This window comes from Sinocyclocheilus rhinocerous, unplaced genomic scaffold, assembly GCF_001515625.1.
Source record: "Sinocyclocheilus rhinocerous isolate Xijiao unplaced genomic scaffold, SAMN03320098_v1.1 scaffold140, whole genome shotgun sequence".
Classification (NCBI taxonomy): domain Eukaryota; kingdom Metazoa; phylum Chordata; class Actinopteri; order Cypriniformes; family Cyprinidae; genus Sinocyclocheilus; species Sinocyclocheilus rhinocerous.
Genome location: NW_015642053.1, coordinates 1017767 through 1035397, shown reverse-complemented (window position 1 = coordinate 1035397; position 17631 = coordinate 1017767). Strand labels below are relative to the sequence as shown.

General features: G+C 39.1%; 1 protein-coding gene across 5 annotated transcripts in view; it reads right to left on the bottom strand.

Annotated features, from left to right (window-relative positions):
- Positions 1–252: 252 nt before the first annotated feature.
- Positions 253–17631, bottom strand: part of LOC107755462 (protein transport protein Sec24C-like) — a 23226-nt gene continuing 5847 nt past the window's right edge. For 2 of the 5 annotated variants that reach the window (XM_016572249.1, XM_016572248.1), the window contains 24 exons: positions 16282–16472; positions 15182–15265; positions 13157–13274; positions 12775–12944; positions 11896–12690; positions 11551–11693; positions 10923–10991; positions 9489–9600; positions 9199–9326; positions 8647–8785; positions 8439–8554; positions 8219–8343; positions 7887–8078; positions 7462–7555; positions 7096–7212; positions 6692–6862; positions 6482–6578; positions 4686–4831; positions 4415–4553; positions 3613–3731; positions 3298–3477; positions 3021–3212; positions 2742–2831; positions 253–2271 (listed from right to left, as the gene is read on the bottom strand). In XM_016572249.1, the coding sequence (XP_016427735.1) occupies positions 2131–2271; positions 2742–2831; positions 3021–3212; positions 3298–3477; positions 3613–3731; positions 4415–4553; positions 4686–4831; positions 6482–6578; positions 6692–6862; positions 7096–7212; positions 7462–7555; positions 7887–8078; positions 8219–8343; positions 8439–8554; positions 8647–8785; positions 9199–9326; positions 9489–9600; positions 10923–10991; positions 11551–11693; positions 11896–12690; positions 12775–12944; positions 13157–13274; positions 15182–15265; positions 16282–16453 (3849 nt within the window). In that variant the 5' untranslated portion in view covers positions 16454–16472 and the 3' untranslated portion in view covers positions 253–2130. The remainder of the gene's footprint in view (positions 2272–2741; positions 2832–3020; positions 3213–3297; positions 3478–3612; positions 3732–4414; positions 4554–4685; positions 4832–6481; positions 6579–6691; positions 6863–7095; positions 7213–7461; positions 7556–7886; positions 8079–8218; positions 8344–8438; positions 8555–8646; positions 8786–9198; positions 9327–9488; positions 9601–10922; positions 10992–11550; positions 11694–11895; positions 12691–12774; positions 12945–13156; positions 13275–15181; positions 15266–16281; positions 16473–17631) is intronic. The other 3 variants (XM_016572250.1, XM_016572251.1, XM_016572252.1) reach the window with 3 other exon arrangements.

Sequence of the window (17631 nt, the reverse complement as noted above, 5' to 3'; positions counted from 1 at the left end):
ATAAGAACACTCTCTATTCTATCTACTTTTTACTTATTATATAAACAAAACACTTTCTATGTATACTGCGTTATACTAAAAGGGACTGGTCACAGCACTTATATATTGTTGCTCTTTTGTTGGTTTGATTGCTTCTATAGTCCTCATTTGTAAGTCGCTTTGGATAAAAGTGTCTGCTAACTGATTAGATGTAAATGAACCGAATAAATTGCACTGTATAGACGGATTTGTAAGAGCGCAGGAGTCAATCAATGAATTGATATAGGTATTTATTTGCAGTCAGGAGGCATAGATGAAACAAGAAGACAACTCTGAAAGACATTGAGGAGTCTATGACCAACAAAAAAATATATGGGTTAGAGACAAACACAAAAAAAACTAAGCAAACTCAAAGGCAGATCCCTCCGTTCTAAAGAGAACCTCACTAGGATACACCGCTGATAAACACACCAGCTCACCCTTCTATATAAAAGAGCTCTGTAATATTAGACAGAGATGAAGATATATTTCAGAATGTCTTTGAAAGGACTAAGATGAGCTTGTAAAAGATTTTGAAGCACTGAGAGGGGGGAAAAAGAATAACTAAAAAAAAAAAACCTTCACCTCACCCAAACATCATATGCAGATTCAACAAAGCACACTAGCTTGACATCATTTTTAAAAAATTTTAATTCTGTACATGTAATAAATGTGATGACAAGGTATTCAGTGTTGATTGCTTTTAAGGTCACAATTCCACATGTGCTTGACTTCGCTCGCTTGGAAAACCGGTTAAAAATGGTCAGTTTCTAAATGAGTCCCGCACTCCACTCTCAGCACAGGCTTCCATTGCACAAAGATTAATACACTAGAGCAGAGAGACGCCACCCGCTCCTTTAACAGATTTAGAACATAATATTAAATCATATCTGATACATTAACAAGCACATGTAGTATACAGGTTTCTAACAGACCATACAGTAAAGAAAAAGAGAATTTAATATGGAACTGAATGAATGCCTGAATGCTTCTGTAATATATGCCCAATTATTGAACCATCTATAGGGTTTTGACAACTACCATCCTCCTGAGAGGCTCATCTGAAATTCAACTCCCTGTCCGGGCATCCATAGGGATCCATATTCTCCATCAGGATGCAGAAACGTCACTAGTATCACATCAATTGTAGGCATATCTGCTTCTTATAGAGAATGAGGGTGGTAGCAAGGAGAAAAAGAAGCACAACATTCGGCTCAGGCTCTTGAACAGCTTTCCCTCTTTCTTTTAAAGATAAGTTGATGCATAGACTTTTATTTCTAATGTTTTTTTTTTCAGAGTAAAAGACATTTTGAACGATTAACAGCACACTTCAAACTCCCATAGAGTCTATTAGGTTTTTTGCACACTTTAAAAAGGTGAAAATGACAAATTAGACAAGATAAACAGAATAACGAATGAAAAAAAAGAGAGACAGTATCAGTAAGGCCAAGGTTGAGAGAGAGAGAATCAAAGAGAAACAGAACATAAGCAGAAAAATACAAATAATTGGATAGACATGAATCTAACTTGTTCTAAACCATCTTTCTATTCATATTGGAATAAGATGAGGGATTTTATTTCACTCTATTCCGAGTAGGTCTAGATTAATTTCTAATGCGGTTATTTTTCTGTCCTTCAGTACCTAGAGACCACTAATCAGTGCTAGTGTTTCTCACAGAACACCTAGTACAATCAACATCAACGTTCACAGTCAAGCACACTCTAAAAACCGGTAGCTGTTTTGTTCTGAAGAAGCGGTTTAAGCTCTATTTGAGGCTTCGCAACCTGATCCCAGATCAGCTGTAGAGCAGTAACAACAGCATATCTCCTCCTCTATCACACACACACGCACACACAAAGTCTCAAGAGCCTGTCATCGAAAGAGGAGAAATTCGGGTCAAAACTCCCACCACTAAAACCAAAAGAACACCGTAATCTGACGGAGCAACATTTCCTTTACAAGGTGGCTTCTTACTCAAGAGTCACGTGGATGAGATTATACTTGAGGGAGAGAAGATGATGGGCAAAGGGATTTTGTTTATTATGTTAAATAAAAAGTTAAAGCGCTTCTGAGTACAGAGCCAAGGGAGGAGAAGGGGGGACCTGATGCTCCTAGCTCAGGAGCTGACGAATCTCCTTGTGCATGTGACACAGGAAGTCCACGTAAGAGGCCCCACCATTGTTGCTCTTATCCTCCACCAGGAAGTGCTTGAAGATCAGCTCCAGCTTGTCTTCCTGTTTCACCACCATGAGCTGAAAGACAACGATTATTTACATTTAAAAGTACTTAAAAGTAGTGAAATTCCGAATATAAATAAAAAAATACATACAATTCAATAAATGTCTAACAACAACTAAATGAATAAATAACAAAAAAAAAAAATATATATATATAATAAAAAATTAATTATTATTATTATTTTTTAATGAGGACTCAAGTATCACCCTATAATCACGAGTGACAAATAATTACAGACGAACATTAATCTGGATGGAAAACTACTCCCTTTTTCCCCTCAGTCTAGGTCATGCATAATTCCTGGATTATCTTGACTTCCTGATGCTCGTTTCATTTGCTAATAATTTTATTGTACTGGGATAAAAAAAAAAAAAAAAAGTTCAACACAAGTGACCTAAGCTTTCAGAAAAGTAAACAATCTTTTCAGCTGTCTGAATCACAAATATCTGCAAAAGCATAATATCAAGCCCTGTGACGTATTTACCTTCATGTATCGTGAGCGCTGTGCTCTGACGGACTTGATAATCTCCATTAGTCTCTTTGAAAAAGGATTATCCAAAGCCGGCAGAGAGGTCTAAATCAGCAAAACACACAATAAAAATATTCACATCATATTTTTAAAAACATGTCAAGCATCCAAGGTAAAGGATTCAAGTTTCATATGTGCTCATAAGTAATACTCGAGCTATATAACTGCTTCTGTATGAGATAAAAATCAAATCATTTATTTACATTATATATGCATATTTATAAGGAGTCGTACCATGCTGGGGTCTATCTGGCTGAAGGCCGGCGTGCCAAAGATGTTCTGAAGCAGCTCCTGTTGGGCATTGACCCCCACCCAAAGGAAAATGTTCAGTCCATTCTCTAACAGGTACACTCCTCCCCTAGACAGTCTCTCCTCTGAGTCTCTCACTGCCACAGGCAGAGTCATGCTCTCAACATCCAGCTTTTGCTGTACAGAATCCGAGAATGTACCGTAACCGTCACAGCTCAATTACAAAATCAAATGGGCTGATATTACTGTGTTTGTGTCTCACCAGCGGAAGCAGACGAGGGTAGAAGAACACATGGCTCTCAGCCACATCCATAGTGCTGACCAGCTGTCTCAGATAGGCACGGTTATCCAGGGAGACATCCGCCCCGGGCTGCAGAACGTCACTCTTTAACATGCAGTTCAGGTACACGGGCAGCAGCTTCATACATTCTGGTAAAATCAACTGTATGCAGACAAATAGATAAGAAAATATCAGCACAATGTAGGACATGACAAATACTGAAAATATTTAATCATTAATAAACAGGATTTGTGTGTTTTTGTGTGGGGTTATGGCATTATGATTTTCTATAGTTACCTGCCCTGCTGAAGATGGACTGGCACAGTTCTTGCGGTAACAGGCTAAGATCTGTGCACACTGATTCATCAGACTATCACGGACATTCTTGGTAGGACTGCTGAGTACACTCCGATATGCTGTAAACACATACAACAACATAATCCTTAAACTCAAATCAGGTCCCAGAACACATCATTAAAAAGTAAACTATCTATCTTTGAAACTTTTACATGAAAATGCCCTATATTATGAGCCTCCACTGAGATGCTAAATAGGCAAGTGCTAATGGTTGTCAATCATTTTATTTATGGTTACGACAATTTACTGCTGATTTGCCTTTGCAAGCTATTTATATTTTGCAGCCATTACATTTTGTAGGAAGACTGGGGAGCTCTACTTTTTGAAAACAAAACAAAAACCAAACAAAGCCAAAAGCAAACCAAAATGATGCATAATTAAATGATGCAGAGAGACTACGAAGGGAGCTCTAGGTTTTGAAAAAGCAAACCAAAAGAAACAAAAACACCAAAACAAAAGCGGCTGAAAAACAAACAAACATACAAAACAAACAAACAAACAAAACCAAAGCAATAATATTGAATGCTGTACATAGACTGGGAGGGAGCTGTAGCTTTTGAAAATGAAATAAAAACTAAAACAAAACCAAAAAAAATAAAATAAATATATAAAATAAATAACAAAAAAAAAGAATACAATTTTACATTGGTGTAACAGAGGTGGCCCACAGAGTGCTAGTGCAGGAAGCAGTGAGGTGGTGTTTATCCGACCAGTGTGAGAGGATGCGTGTGGTTTCACTCACCATATTTGGCAAAGAAGTTGATGATGGTGTCAGTCTCACAGTTCCTGTACAGGTCTGCCAGCTGAGAGCAGCAGTTCACTGCCATGTTATGGATCCGAAGTCGTCGCTGACCACTGCAGCTGGTGTACAGAACTGCACACTGAAAGAAGAGCGAGAGAACGAGAGTACAGATGAAAAGGTCAGCACAGCTGAAGTCATTAAATGAGACTGAACTCAGTGTAGCTGACACTTCACGTGTGTGTGCATTGTGCAAAAGTAGACACACACACACCTGCATTAGAGCTCCAGTCTCCTCGCTGAGCTTGTCATCATGTCTGAACTCCACGGTAACAGTCTTGTCACAGTCTAGTCCTGCCAGCTCTACATCGGTGGTGTTGCTCATGTAGAAGGAACCAAAGAAGTCGGTCGCCCGGATACCTGCCACAACACCACACACAAGTTAAACTCCTTTACATATATACATTAAAAACTGATGATAAAAAGGTCAAAGGTCACATGGCTGATATGTCTTGGAGAGATGTGCAATAAAATGATAAAACACATTTTGTGCTGAACTGTTGTGGATTGAACAAGGCTCTCTCTTGGCTTTTGAAGTTGAACACCTCGGTTAAAATGAGTGGTGATTTACACTACAGTTCAAAAGTTGGAAATGTTAGTAAAAAATGTTTCTTGAGCACCAGATATCTGAAGAATCATGTGACAACGAAGACTGAATTAACAATGCAGACTGAAAATTCAGCTTTGCATCACAGAAAAAGATTACAAATAAAAAATTATAAATAAATTTATAGATAATAAATCTATTTTAATCAAATAAATGCCGCCTCTAGCATAATAAACCTGTTTTTGAAACCGTTTTTTTTTTTTCTTTAAAAATCAAACCAACCCTAAACTTTTGAACAGTAGTGTATAAATATTAGGGGTGTAACGATACACACATTTGTATTGAACCGTTCGGTACGAGGCTTTCGTGCATTACAAACCGAACGATTTGATTCGTTGGACTAATCCCATTACATTTGGAAAATAAAACAGCTTAAAGTATGTGAAATATGATGTTCTCAGTGCCACTGCGCTCAACAAGGCTGCCCAAAGGACGTAACAGGCAACGTGCTGTCTGCCCCGCAATAATCTCCTTTTGCTGGGGTGCGTCGAAAGACGATGATCTTGTATCGACGATAGCCAGAGATATAGTCAAAAACATCAATTGTTGGCAATATTAAGATATTTGGCATTTCCAATTAATGTAGGCCTGTTACATTCTTATTTTTATTAGGCCTATTATTATTATTATTATGAAGTTACTTTTATTAGGCCTATTAAATTAAAATTACAATTAATTTGCCCCGCAATAATTACCAAATAACTGACATGCTGCGAGGATAACAAAAGATTAGGCTATATATTTACTTCTCAATTAAAATGTTTTTAAAAAAGGTATTTTAATACAGGTCTATTAGCTATTCAATGATTTATAGGCCTACAATTAAAATATTAATACTACAGTCAATAAAAATCAATGAAATAAAAAGCTTTTATTTCAAGCACCGACTTTCAAAAACAACCTGTTTAACACAAAATATGTTTCTTCTAATTTTTTTTTCACTACGTAATATTAGAAATATTAAGGGAATAAATTAAAACAGTTAGCTGTGTACCGTTATCAGCATATGTTGAAGTAGATTCGTCTCTTGTCGTCTCTGAGAGCATATGCGGCGTCAGATGCTGAAAGCTCCGACATTCCGTTTTTACTTTCACTTTCTGTATAGTGAATTGACTTAGATTAAGACGTTCACCTGCATAACTCTTGCGCAAAGTTTGCACGTTGCTTGTGTGTAATATCCACTGGCTCGCCTTCATGGTTTAAAACAGAAATATTTCCAACATTGCAACGTAACCAATTACCCCCGTACTGAACCGAACCATGACACCACGGTGTCATATCGAACCGAACCGGGAATTTTGTGAACCGTTATACCCCTAATAAATATATGTGGTAGGTAAATGGCAGGATGAAGAAAAATAAAGCATTAATTCAAAATCTGGTGTACAGAGCTGTGTATTCACCTGTGCTGGTACGGACCCTCATCACTGCATCAAAGCCCACCTGCTTCTGCACATCTCTCCTCAGGTCATTGAGAAAACGCTCCTGGTCAGATGGAGCCTGAAACAAACCATAGTGTCTATAATCACAGCGCATGTTGTTTTTGGTTAAGAAGATTTCTTTGATCTGGTCACGTATGGTATTAATGACTAGATGGTACAGTTCTCTCATACCTGGAAGTAGGTGTATTTGTAGATGGAGCCGCCCGTTGAAGTGGGGACCACCCCTAACGTTGCTACATCAACATACTGGTTGGGAAAGAGGAAGAGGTCCACACAGCAACCCTGTGCAACACACTCCTTAGCTAGAGTGTTGTAAAAACTAACTTGGGGCTGGAATAATGACTGCAAAAGAAATGGAGATGGGAACTTCACAATGTGCCGTACGGAGAGGATCCCTTAAAACTACCTAATAAATACCACATTAAAAAGCTTTCTGTAACAATGTTCCCATAGCTGTCAAAGTCTCAATGATGACAAAACATTTTCAGCTGCCGCTGTGCTTTTAACATTGCGTTTTTCAGAGACACACACAATGTAATGAGCAGTACAGATTTGAGAGGAAGAGGTCATGGTACCTTTTCTTTATCAGTGCCCACTAGTTTCTTATCCTCCCTGTTCTTCAGTTTGCCTGGAGCCTCAGCGATGGGAAGAGACGAGTGGAAAACAAAAAGCTTTCCAGCACAGTCTGCAGCCTAGATGACAAAGAAGAAATGTCACTGTTACTGAATAATTCCACTCCGAGCGGACACGAAACACTCAAACCAAAATAAAATGTAAAACCAAGTTTCTTCCATTAACACTGTATACAGAAATGCTCTATTTAATTACTACAAGGCTGGCATCATTTTCAATCACAATGCGTTGCAGGAATCATTATCATTCATATGATGTACACTCACTATGAACTATGAAATTTGCGTTGATGCAGTAAGATCAAATACCTTGAGCGCTTCCAGCCCGGCCTGAATGACAGGCCCAAACACAGTTTCGGTTTCCCGTGTGTCTGCAAACATCTCGGGGATCTGATCCAACAAACTGGTGGCAACGTACATTTTCATAATCAATATGCTTTGATGGTCAAAAATTCAGGCATCCTAGCTTTCACCCTAGCTTACATGGAAAAATTCCACTAAATTGTGGATGTTACAGTGTACTCACTACACATACAATACCATTCAAAAGGATTTTTTAAAGAAATTGAAAACAGTTATTTTAAATTGCAATATAATTTCACTACATTACTGTACTTTGAGGAAATAAATGCAGTCTTGGTGAACAAATATTAAAAATAAATAAATAATAATAATAAATAAATTCTTACCAACCCTAAACTTTTGAACAATAGTGTACAAAAACTGAAACCTACCTCTCAATAACCACCCTGGACTCTGAGACACTGACCAGAAATCCATCCAGTAGGGGCACAAACATGTCAGCCACATCTGAAACTACCATCATCTGAGGCTGAGCAAGGGAGGCCTTCACATTATAGAAATGAAGCACTTTATTGTAGGTGATGAAGCCAACTCGAATGTTTGATTCCACATCAGGGTTCTCTCTGCATGGACCAATAAATAGGTAATATCACAATTACACATGCAATGTTTTGTTGTACATGCAAAAAAAAAAATCTCTCTGCAGATATGAATGAATGTTCTGTGTTATCCTGATCGTACTGCTTCTTGTTTAAACTCTCACCTTGGCAAGTAATCCAACAGTGTCTTCAGCTCCTGACATACAATTCCCACCATGCCATTCTTCACAGCATTGTAGGACACGTCAATCAGGAAGATGAAGGCTGGCGGCTGAGGAAACTTGTTGTTCTGTCAATAAATCATATTTAAAATTAGCAATCCCATACATATTAGCACAGAATTTTCTTAAGATTGTAGTGGCATGATGGGAACATATACTGTACCTTACAGTAGTCCACAGTAGCCGTAAACTCATAACTGCCCATCGAGAGCTCTGGTCGGTCGTAGCAGTCCACCCTCTTCCCTGTGTGATCCAGATGCTGGAAGTAATGGGGAGGCACTAGGAGTGGGAAAGAAAAACAGAAACCAAAACATTAGATGTTGATTAGGATGAACTCAACATGACAAGCATGTTACTGGAGCATTACTAACCCTCGGTGACACAGCTGCAGAAGCCACACTGGAAACGACGGCCACCTTCGATAAACTGCATGTACGGGCACATATAGGCCTTACAGCGATTACAGCGGATGGGACCACTTTCTCCATGATCCAGAAGATATGGCGGTGTCTGCCAGTAAAAAGGAATGACATAAACATAAATGGCGTAAACATAAAACTCTGTCTGCATTTGTGATCAGAGAAATGACAAACAACAAGTGCTACTCTACTGCCCAAAACTCACGTTTGAATCATCAGTGGCAAATCCTTTAAATGAAAACGTACTTACAGACTGTGAGTGTAGGTATGTGGGGGCGTGTTCGAACGAGCCGTTTTAGGTAGGTGTGGCTGATTCTGAACTTTTATAAAGAATATCTCTTTGGATTTGAGACTTTAGTCTTTGCAACTTTACAGATCTTCTTTATGCACCAAGAGCTTGTAACACTCCAAAGAGAAAGGAAAAATTGAAATCGCATCATATGACCCCTTTAAAGGAAAACGACAACATGAAGTAGTACACACTCCTAGAATGTGGCCTTTTACCTCATCTAGAGGCAGAGGGGCCAGGGGTTTAATGACAGCAGCCAGGGGAACCTGGGACTGTTTTGCCATGTCGGAATTGCAGGGCATGTTGTAGGCTGTACAACGGATGTAGCGTGGACTCGCATTCCCTTTGGAGAGATTAATATAATGCATATTATATTAAGACCTATAACATCATGGAACAAAGCCTACCGTTTTACATACAATAAAAAATAGCATGCACTATACATATAGCAAGGCAATTTTCCATTCCAAACAATGTCTAAAAGTATTTTAATCTCTATTCTTACCTTGATCTTTAACTTGGAATTTGGTGGTCACAAGAGGTGGGGCTTGACCTCTGACCCCTGTAGTAAAAGGTTCACTTCCCTTGTTTGCTTTGTCATCCTCGATAACCTGAATCTGAGAGAACAAACACCGGCCTATGAAAGAGTGACACACCTTTATTCATGAACAAACAACACACCCTGACCTTTCACCCGATAAACCTCTTTATGCTCGTATAGAACTAATCCAAACAGGATCAGTAAGTTCATAGGTTTAGCGCCACATCTGATCATCTAAACCAGATTAAAGGAATATTCAGGGTTGAATAAGTTAAGCTTCATCGACAACACCCGATATATGCAGTCCCCATTAGTTTAGCTCTAATACCAAACACTTTCTTACTGAATAGTCCCACAGACTTTCACAACAAGAGCATAAAGTGCTGCAGGTATGAGCCCTAAACCCAGGAAATGAGTTAACATTTTAAATACATGATTTTGAAGTCAATGTTTTTTTATGGATTTTTGGTTTAATGTCATAAATAAGGTCTTTGGTTAACAAGCTTAATACATTTTCGCATTTTATTCTACAACACAAAATATATGAGTGATATACCCCACTCATGGACATTATCTTGATGAACAAAACATGTAGAGATCACAAACTTTTGTTGTTCATATAGCAATAGTAAAACTATTAGTATTGGCTTTTATCAAGGGAAGTCTATGGTAATGCCAATATCCAGGTTAGCAATCAACTTTACGTCAACCCTGCAGCTCTATTACTGCCCTCTTGTCATCCCAAAAAATGCCATTGATAGAGCTTGAGTAGCATCTAACCCAGAATATACCTTTAAACGATGGGCCACAATGCTTATATTAGAGATAAGAACACGTCAGTCATGCACACACTGTTACTATATTGCATGCCAGAGTGAAGATACGAACGGTTTTGATGGGCACCAATGACCAGTCTAAAAAAAATAGTCAAATGTGAGTCAGTCATCTAGAATCAAAGAAATTATGACTTAAAGGGACTTCTGTCATCATTGACTCCCCTCATGTCGTTACGAACGTGAATGATTTTTCTTCTCCGTGGAAAACAAAAGATATTTTGAAGAAAGTTGGGAACCAAACCACTGACTTCCATTAGACAAAAATATATTTTATGTTCCACAAAAGATAGAAAGTCATAGTTTTGGAACAATATGAAAAAACAACAACAGAATTTTCATTTTTGGGTGGACTAACATAAGAATTCATGTTATACAGATGTATCCATCTCATTAAAGAAGTTGTCTGCTACACAAAAGCTATTATGTCAGCTCTATAAGAAGAAGAAATAAAATATTGTTCATCTATTCTAGACAGAGTCATTGGCATCCCCATGTGTAAAAAACTGAGAAATCGGGATACAGTATAACAACACAGAACGGCAGAGAGACACGAGGCACTTACTGGACTTGGGATTGCGTCTGGGTCTATTCTATGTCTTGTTTTCTGCACAGGCGGCATGTCAGAGGCTTGCTTTACATTTTAACAATTTAGCCAGCAAATTATAAGAGAGGAGAGGGATAGAGAGAGAAGCCAAAACAAAAGAAAAAAAGAGAGAAAGAGCAGAGTAGATAAACAGAAGTGTAACCACAGTTACAGTTCCTCTGTTTTTTTCCAAGCCTAGAATTATTGATGATTAATCACACTGTTTAGCAGACAGTGTAAGAGACGTGTGCAGTTATTGCGAGGCGGCACGTGCACGAGTTTCCAAGCCTTGAAAAATCTATGAATCTGGATTTTATTGTTACTAATAGCCGCCATAATGCATGCACATCAGACACAGGAGACTCCAGAGCGAAGCCTTTCTTAACACAAGCACATCACACACCTATTTACATAGATATTTATTTTACAAATTGATAGTGTAAATCTGTGTGTGTGAATGTATATGCAAGTGCATTAGTACTGAAAATGATGGATAAATATATTAAAACAAACACACTTGAAAAATCAACACAATAGATGTGTGGGAGAAGGTATGGTGGACAGCGACCTTGTGTGCATGTCCATGTCAGATGTGGAGTGTTCATACCGGGCTTGGAATAGAATCAGGATCAAGCCTCTTTGGGGCAGCTGGCGCTAGAGCAGGTGCAGCGGGTGGTGCTCCATAGTTTGGCTGACCAGGATATGGTCCTGTGTAACCAGGCTGAGGACCTCTGACCTGCCCGAAAGCACCTGGTAGGGAAATAATATATAATAAGCAAATCAATTCACAAAGACTTGTGAATGAATTAGCCCTGTTAAATGGTTAGTTCGCCTAAAAATAAAAATGTGTACTTGTTCTAAACCCATGTAGCTTTCTTAAAAACACTGAAATAACTGGAAACAATTTTTAATAATATTAGTTATAATTAATAGTAACAACACTGGTGCTCACCATTTTGCTGAGGAGGATATCCCTGCATTCCTGGCTGTGGTGGTGACCCTGACAGGGAAGCGTTGATAGGACCAGGTGGCATGCCAGGTTGTGTAGGGTGTATATGATTAGCCTGTGCCATTGGAGGCCCTTGTGATGCCATAGGAGGCCCTTGAGATGTCATAGGAGGCCCCTGTGATGCCATAGGAGGCCCTTGTGAAGTCATAGGAGGCCCCTGTGATGCCATAGGAGGGCCCTGCATTCCAGCAAGGCGAGGCCTTGGTGGAGCACCAACTTGTGGTGGAAACCCAGTAGATGTTGGAGGGGGGCCTGAGTGGTAAGGTGAGGGTTGGGAAACTGGCGGTTGGGGCTGCATGACTCCTGGGAGCTGAGATGGAGTCGAGGTGGGAGGTGGACCTGCAGGGAATGCAGAGGGCTGGGAGGTGGGAAGCGGTGGTCTTGAGAAAGAGGACTGCGTTGAAGGAAGTGGGCCTCCGTATAACTGGGTGGGACCTGGAGGTACCTGGGCTGTGGAAAAAGGAGGCTGAGAGACAGGTGGAGCTTGAGGGAAGGACTGTGGAGAAACCGGTGGTGGAGCTTGGGGTTGAGTGGGGCCAGTGGAGGAGAAAAGTGGGACAGCATTTGGGAAAGGCTGCTGGGCAGGTGGCAGAGTTCTGTAGTATGACTGAAGAGGAGCCTGAGCTACAGCTTCAGTAGGCGGAGGCTGTGAGGGAGCAGTGGAAGCGGGTGGGAAAGTAGGTGGAGCTGCAGGTGTGTAGGGAGCGGACATAGCAGCCTGGGACACAGAGGGAGGGGCTAGAAAAAAGAAAGAACAAATTGTCAATCACAGCGATGCTCTAGATATTTTTATGATGTTAAAATTTTCAAAGAGTTATTTACCATAGCCTGGGCCTGCAGGGGAGGGTGCAGTGGAGCCAACCTGCATGCTAGCCATCTGATTGGTCATCTGCTGCATGCTGACAGGTGGAGCTCCAAACTGCTGGCCGTATGGGGGTTGAGGACCAGGCAGATTCACTGCACCTGGAGTGTAAGTTTGAGACACTGGAGGCCTAAACAAGCAATTAAAATAAGATCAAAGTAAGAAACATGACAATGCTGCAAAACCATGAAAATAAGACTTAATTGCATTCATTAAATGGAAATTATTTATAACCCATTTATGTAATATCAGCCACAAAACTTAAGAGGCAACACATAGTCTAAATTACTAATAGATTGATAGAAAAGACACAGTTATGTGCTGATATGATGGGTCACTGACCTCTGTGGTGGAGCACCCACTGGTGGTGGTCCATTCTGAGTTTCTCCTTGCCCAAACTGAGAATAGTTCTGGGCACCTGAGACAGGTGGTGCCCCAGAGGTGGGGGGTCCTCTCATACCTTTAGCAGGACCAGCAATAAATAATTAAATAGTTTATTATCCCAACAACACACATTTTATTTCCAACTTTTGATTAACTTTGAGCAACAATTTAAGCAAATGATGCAGCCTAGAATATGGAGACTTGTTTGTTGGTCCTTTTCTTTCTTTTTTCTACTTATGACAGTATTAAGAAGAATAAACAGCTGTAAAAATGTGGGACCTATGCTGAATAGAAGGGAAGGAAAAATATTATAGGTCAGAAGAGTCCTTACAGCATTTTTTTCTTCATGACAATGGGATTATTTTGCTGTTGAGAAAAAATGACTTTTAGGGATTATTATAATTGTAGACACATTTCTGATGGTAAATATTCTATAGTGAATGGTTTGTACAGATTCTTATAGATCAAGATAAACCACGTATAAAGTTGTAGTTCCTTATGTCAAGCCAACTGTGTGCATAACTCTGTATCGACTCAAAGCCAATTTTATTTAAATTTGGCACTAAGCCAGTGTCAAATTTGTATGGCGTTATTTTAATGACAAATGTCGAGAGCGCATTATTGTAGCGCGAAAGCACATAAATATAATGCGCGAATCTCTGCGCTCGCACGCGGAAAACCGGGAGCGCGCTCAGATATACACTGCTCTCGCTCAGAGAGTGCGCGCACTTAAAACGTGTCTCTCCTCTCCCTCAAACTGTGTCCTGCGCACTCACAAATCTCACAAATCATCATTTACATCTATTTTTGCAGTTGATGTTGATTTGATAGGAATCGTTACTTATTATTGCCATCATACCAAATGATAATTTATTGCAATGATTTTAAATTCAGTTGAGGTATCTGACAACTTATGACATAACATTGATCTTTTATATGAAGTCTTTAGCCATATAGACTATAATATGCTGTTTTTAGATCAATTGCTCAGAGACCAACCAGGACAGAGGTTATATGTACAAATCATCCAAGCACCCAATTCCTAGCCATTTCTAATATAGGCTACATTTCATTACCATTGCTAAATATTATTAAACTGGAAAGAAATTAAAGATCCATCTTTGATTGTCAAAAGAATTCCAGGTTCACTTCCCTCCCAGCCAATTAGATTTCACGCACTTTCATCGGTCAGTCGTGGAGGTCTGATTGGTTAAAGCTTTATTTATATAGAACCTTTGAAAACAGTGTTTACAAAGTACTTCACAGGGAGATACATATGTGCATTCACAGAAAAGAACAAAATGCAAAATGCAATAAAAGAGATAAAGTGGGCCTAGTAAAACAATGTACAATAACCAGTTTATATATAGTTTAAATACAACAATTAAAAAATCAAGGAAAGGCCCTGAACAAATCTGTTTTGAGACTACTTTTTAAAAGTGCGTAATAACTTTTGACAACGTTTAATTCGGGTGCGAAAATAATTAATATCTAGCGCATGAGCATAGAGAAATTTGTGAGTGCGCAGGACACAGTTTGAGGGAGAGGAGAGACACGTTTTAAGTGCGGGCACTCTCTCTGAGTGAGAGCAGCGTATATCGGAGCGCACGCGTCCGGTTTTGTGCAAGAGCAAAGGAAATCCACATGCGACCCTGTATACAAGTATTACAAACACACAAAAGTAGTCCTTGATTTACATGTAAGGGAAATAAAGATCACTCGATTATGAAAGAATGATTAAAATACTATTGTTCCAATTATATACTAAGAGTACTGAGGAAAGAGAAAATGGGGGAAAGAGTCTAATTGTGCAAAGATCATCAGCCAAGGAGAATGACAGTCTTTCCCTGTGTGCCTGTCCACAGCTGAGTTTTGACTGCATCCTGTGGTTTGATTGCCCAGCCATCCCGCACACTGCAGTCAATATTGAAACGCAGGGAATACGGAAGAGGACAAGCTGCTAAGCAGAATTAAACCAGTTACCTAGGTCAAGAGGAGAGGAGGACAGGTCAGAGACTAAGTTTGTTGCGAGAGTCTTAGAGGGAAAGCTTGCATAAGGAGAATATCCTGCAATACAAGAAAGAGAGAGCAGTGAAAAATGGGAATGAAATGTGAAAACAGGAGATGATAGGTAAAAAGAGGAGGCTGGGAGGGAGAAATCAGACTTCGCTTGCACTCCGAAAAAGATCTTACAGACTGAACTTAAGCTCATATTAAAGTTAAAGTTTATCCATTTAGCAGACGCTTTTATCCAAAGCGACTTACAGTGCATTCAGGCTATACATTTTTTACCAGTATGTATTATATTATTAATATTATTATACATTAAATGATAATAACTAGGGCTGTGCGATTTGGGGGAAAATATCAAATAGCGATTTTTTTGGACAGATATTGCGAATGCAATTTGACTTGCGATTTTAAATTTGCAAAGTCAAGCTTCAGCTCAATATTGTCAATAATGTGCAGCACAGTATGGGTATCATTACCCTGCTGAAAAAAACAATAGAAACCATCACAGAAATTCTTATAGTTTCCATTAAACCATTACAAAATTCCTTTTTGTTTTGGGCATTATTCCAAAATGAATTACTGTTGTTCTATTGGTTGCCATCTGCCAGATTACAGCCCACCAATAGAATCCATCAAATAGACACCATTATAGTTTACATTAAAACCAAACAAATTCCCATTATAACCCTGAAATCCATTAAATTTGTTATTGTGTTTTGGGAGGGGTTCTATTGTTTGTTTGTTTTTCAGCAGGCAAGATTATAATGGTATAACTACTTTTACAGAATTAACTTAATTTCACAGAAAATATTTGTTTATTGCAGTGCTGATTGGGGAGAACGGAGGTGCGCTCACTCTTGCCCAGGGCAAGTAAGACTGCAACTCAAGGCTGGCAGTCATGCATATGCTCTGGAACAGAGTAATATCACGTCCACATCGCAGGCTTTGCGATTAGGAAATCGCAACGTCTCAAATCGCGATTTCGATTAATCGCACAGCTCTAATAATTACCTGTCATAAACACATTTCCTTAACCAGTCACAATCATTTTGTACTTTCACCCCCCTTACCTTGCGGTGGACCTTGTTGGTAGGCAGAGCCCGGCCCGTTATAAGGTGCATACTGAGCCGGATATCCCGATGGCACGTGGCCACCCCCATGTCCTGGCTGGGGGTAGCCCTGATACCCAGGCTGAGGCTGCCCATAAGGAGAGGCCATGTGAGGTTGCTGGTTGACATTCATTCTCAGTTCATCCCTAACTCTGAAGACAGGGCAGAAACAGAGGAAAAAAGGATAAAGAGAGAGTGAGGGAGTAAATCTATATTTATGAGGTAATGCTGTGAGAAGAGCTTAAGAGGTCTTGTTAGTCTTTCTGATGCTTTCAGGGGTCTAAAGACATGTGCCGCTGGACTGCTGGCACAGCAAAACTCCCGACTAATCATTTAAGCTCAGGCCAGTGCAGCAAATGTTGACATAAAAGAGAAATTTGCCAGAAAAGTGGTTTCACCCTTCAAGCTGGAAAAACATTGGGGTTTTTAAAAGCAAACAACACACAGAAGTTGATGAGTAAACAAATAACAGGAGAATTTCACATTCATTTTTGGAATCAGAATCAAAATTATTCATTCACTATTGCAAAACATATTTGTGACCCTGGACCACAAAACCAGTCATAAGGGTACATTTTTTGAAATTGAGATTTATATACAGGGGTTAAAGCAAAAAAAAATCCAGAGCCTGAACTTTTTTCCAGTGGCGGGGTGGGGTGGGGGGTCGGTGGGGTCCTTTCTTTAACATTTGAAAGGATACTATGGCAAAGTTATTGCTTTCCTTATTCAAACAGATTTTTTTTTTCATGACTATATGGTTGACCTGAAGAATGAAAGCTATATCATACACTTGGAAAAGTATGAGCTATATCACCGCTTATCGACACTAGGGGTGTGACAATACAGACAGATGAGACAAAATACAGATACTTGGTTCACTAGAACAAGACAATATTTTAATAATATTTTAAGAAATTTTCAATGGCAAAATATTTGTCTTTTAATTACAAAAATTAAAACAATGCAGTTGTATTTTGAAATATTTTAACTAATCTAGGGCTGTAACTAATGATTATTTTGGCAATCAACTGATTATTTTGACAATTGAGTAATCTGATATTTTTTAGTAACACAAAAAGACCTAAGTGAAAACTGGGCTTTAGAATGACTATTTATATATAAACGAAAGATGAGGCAATAATAATTGGCTCAAATAAAATATCAAAACCAAGTAATTAAATGGTTTTATTGAACAACACTGTTAAAATACATAATGTAATATTCCTATACATATAATATGAACTTAACCAACTTAAGTACATTATTTGTTATAACAAATACCTGCAGAGGGCGCCAACGGCCTGGTGACGT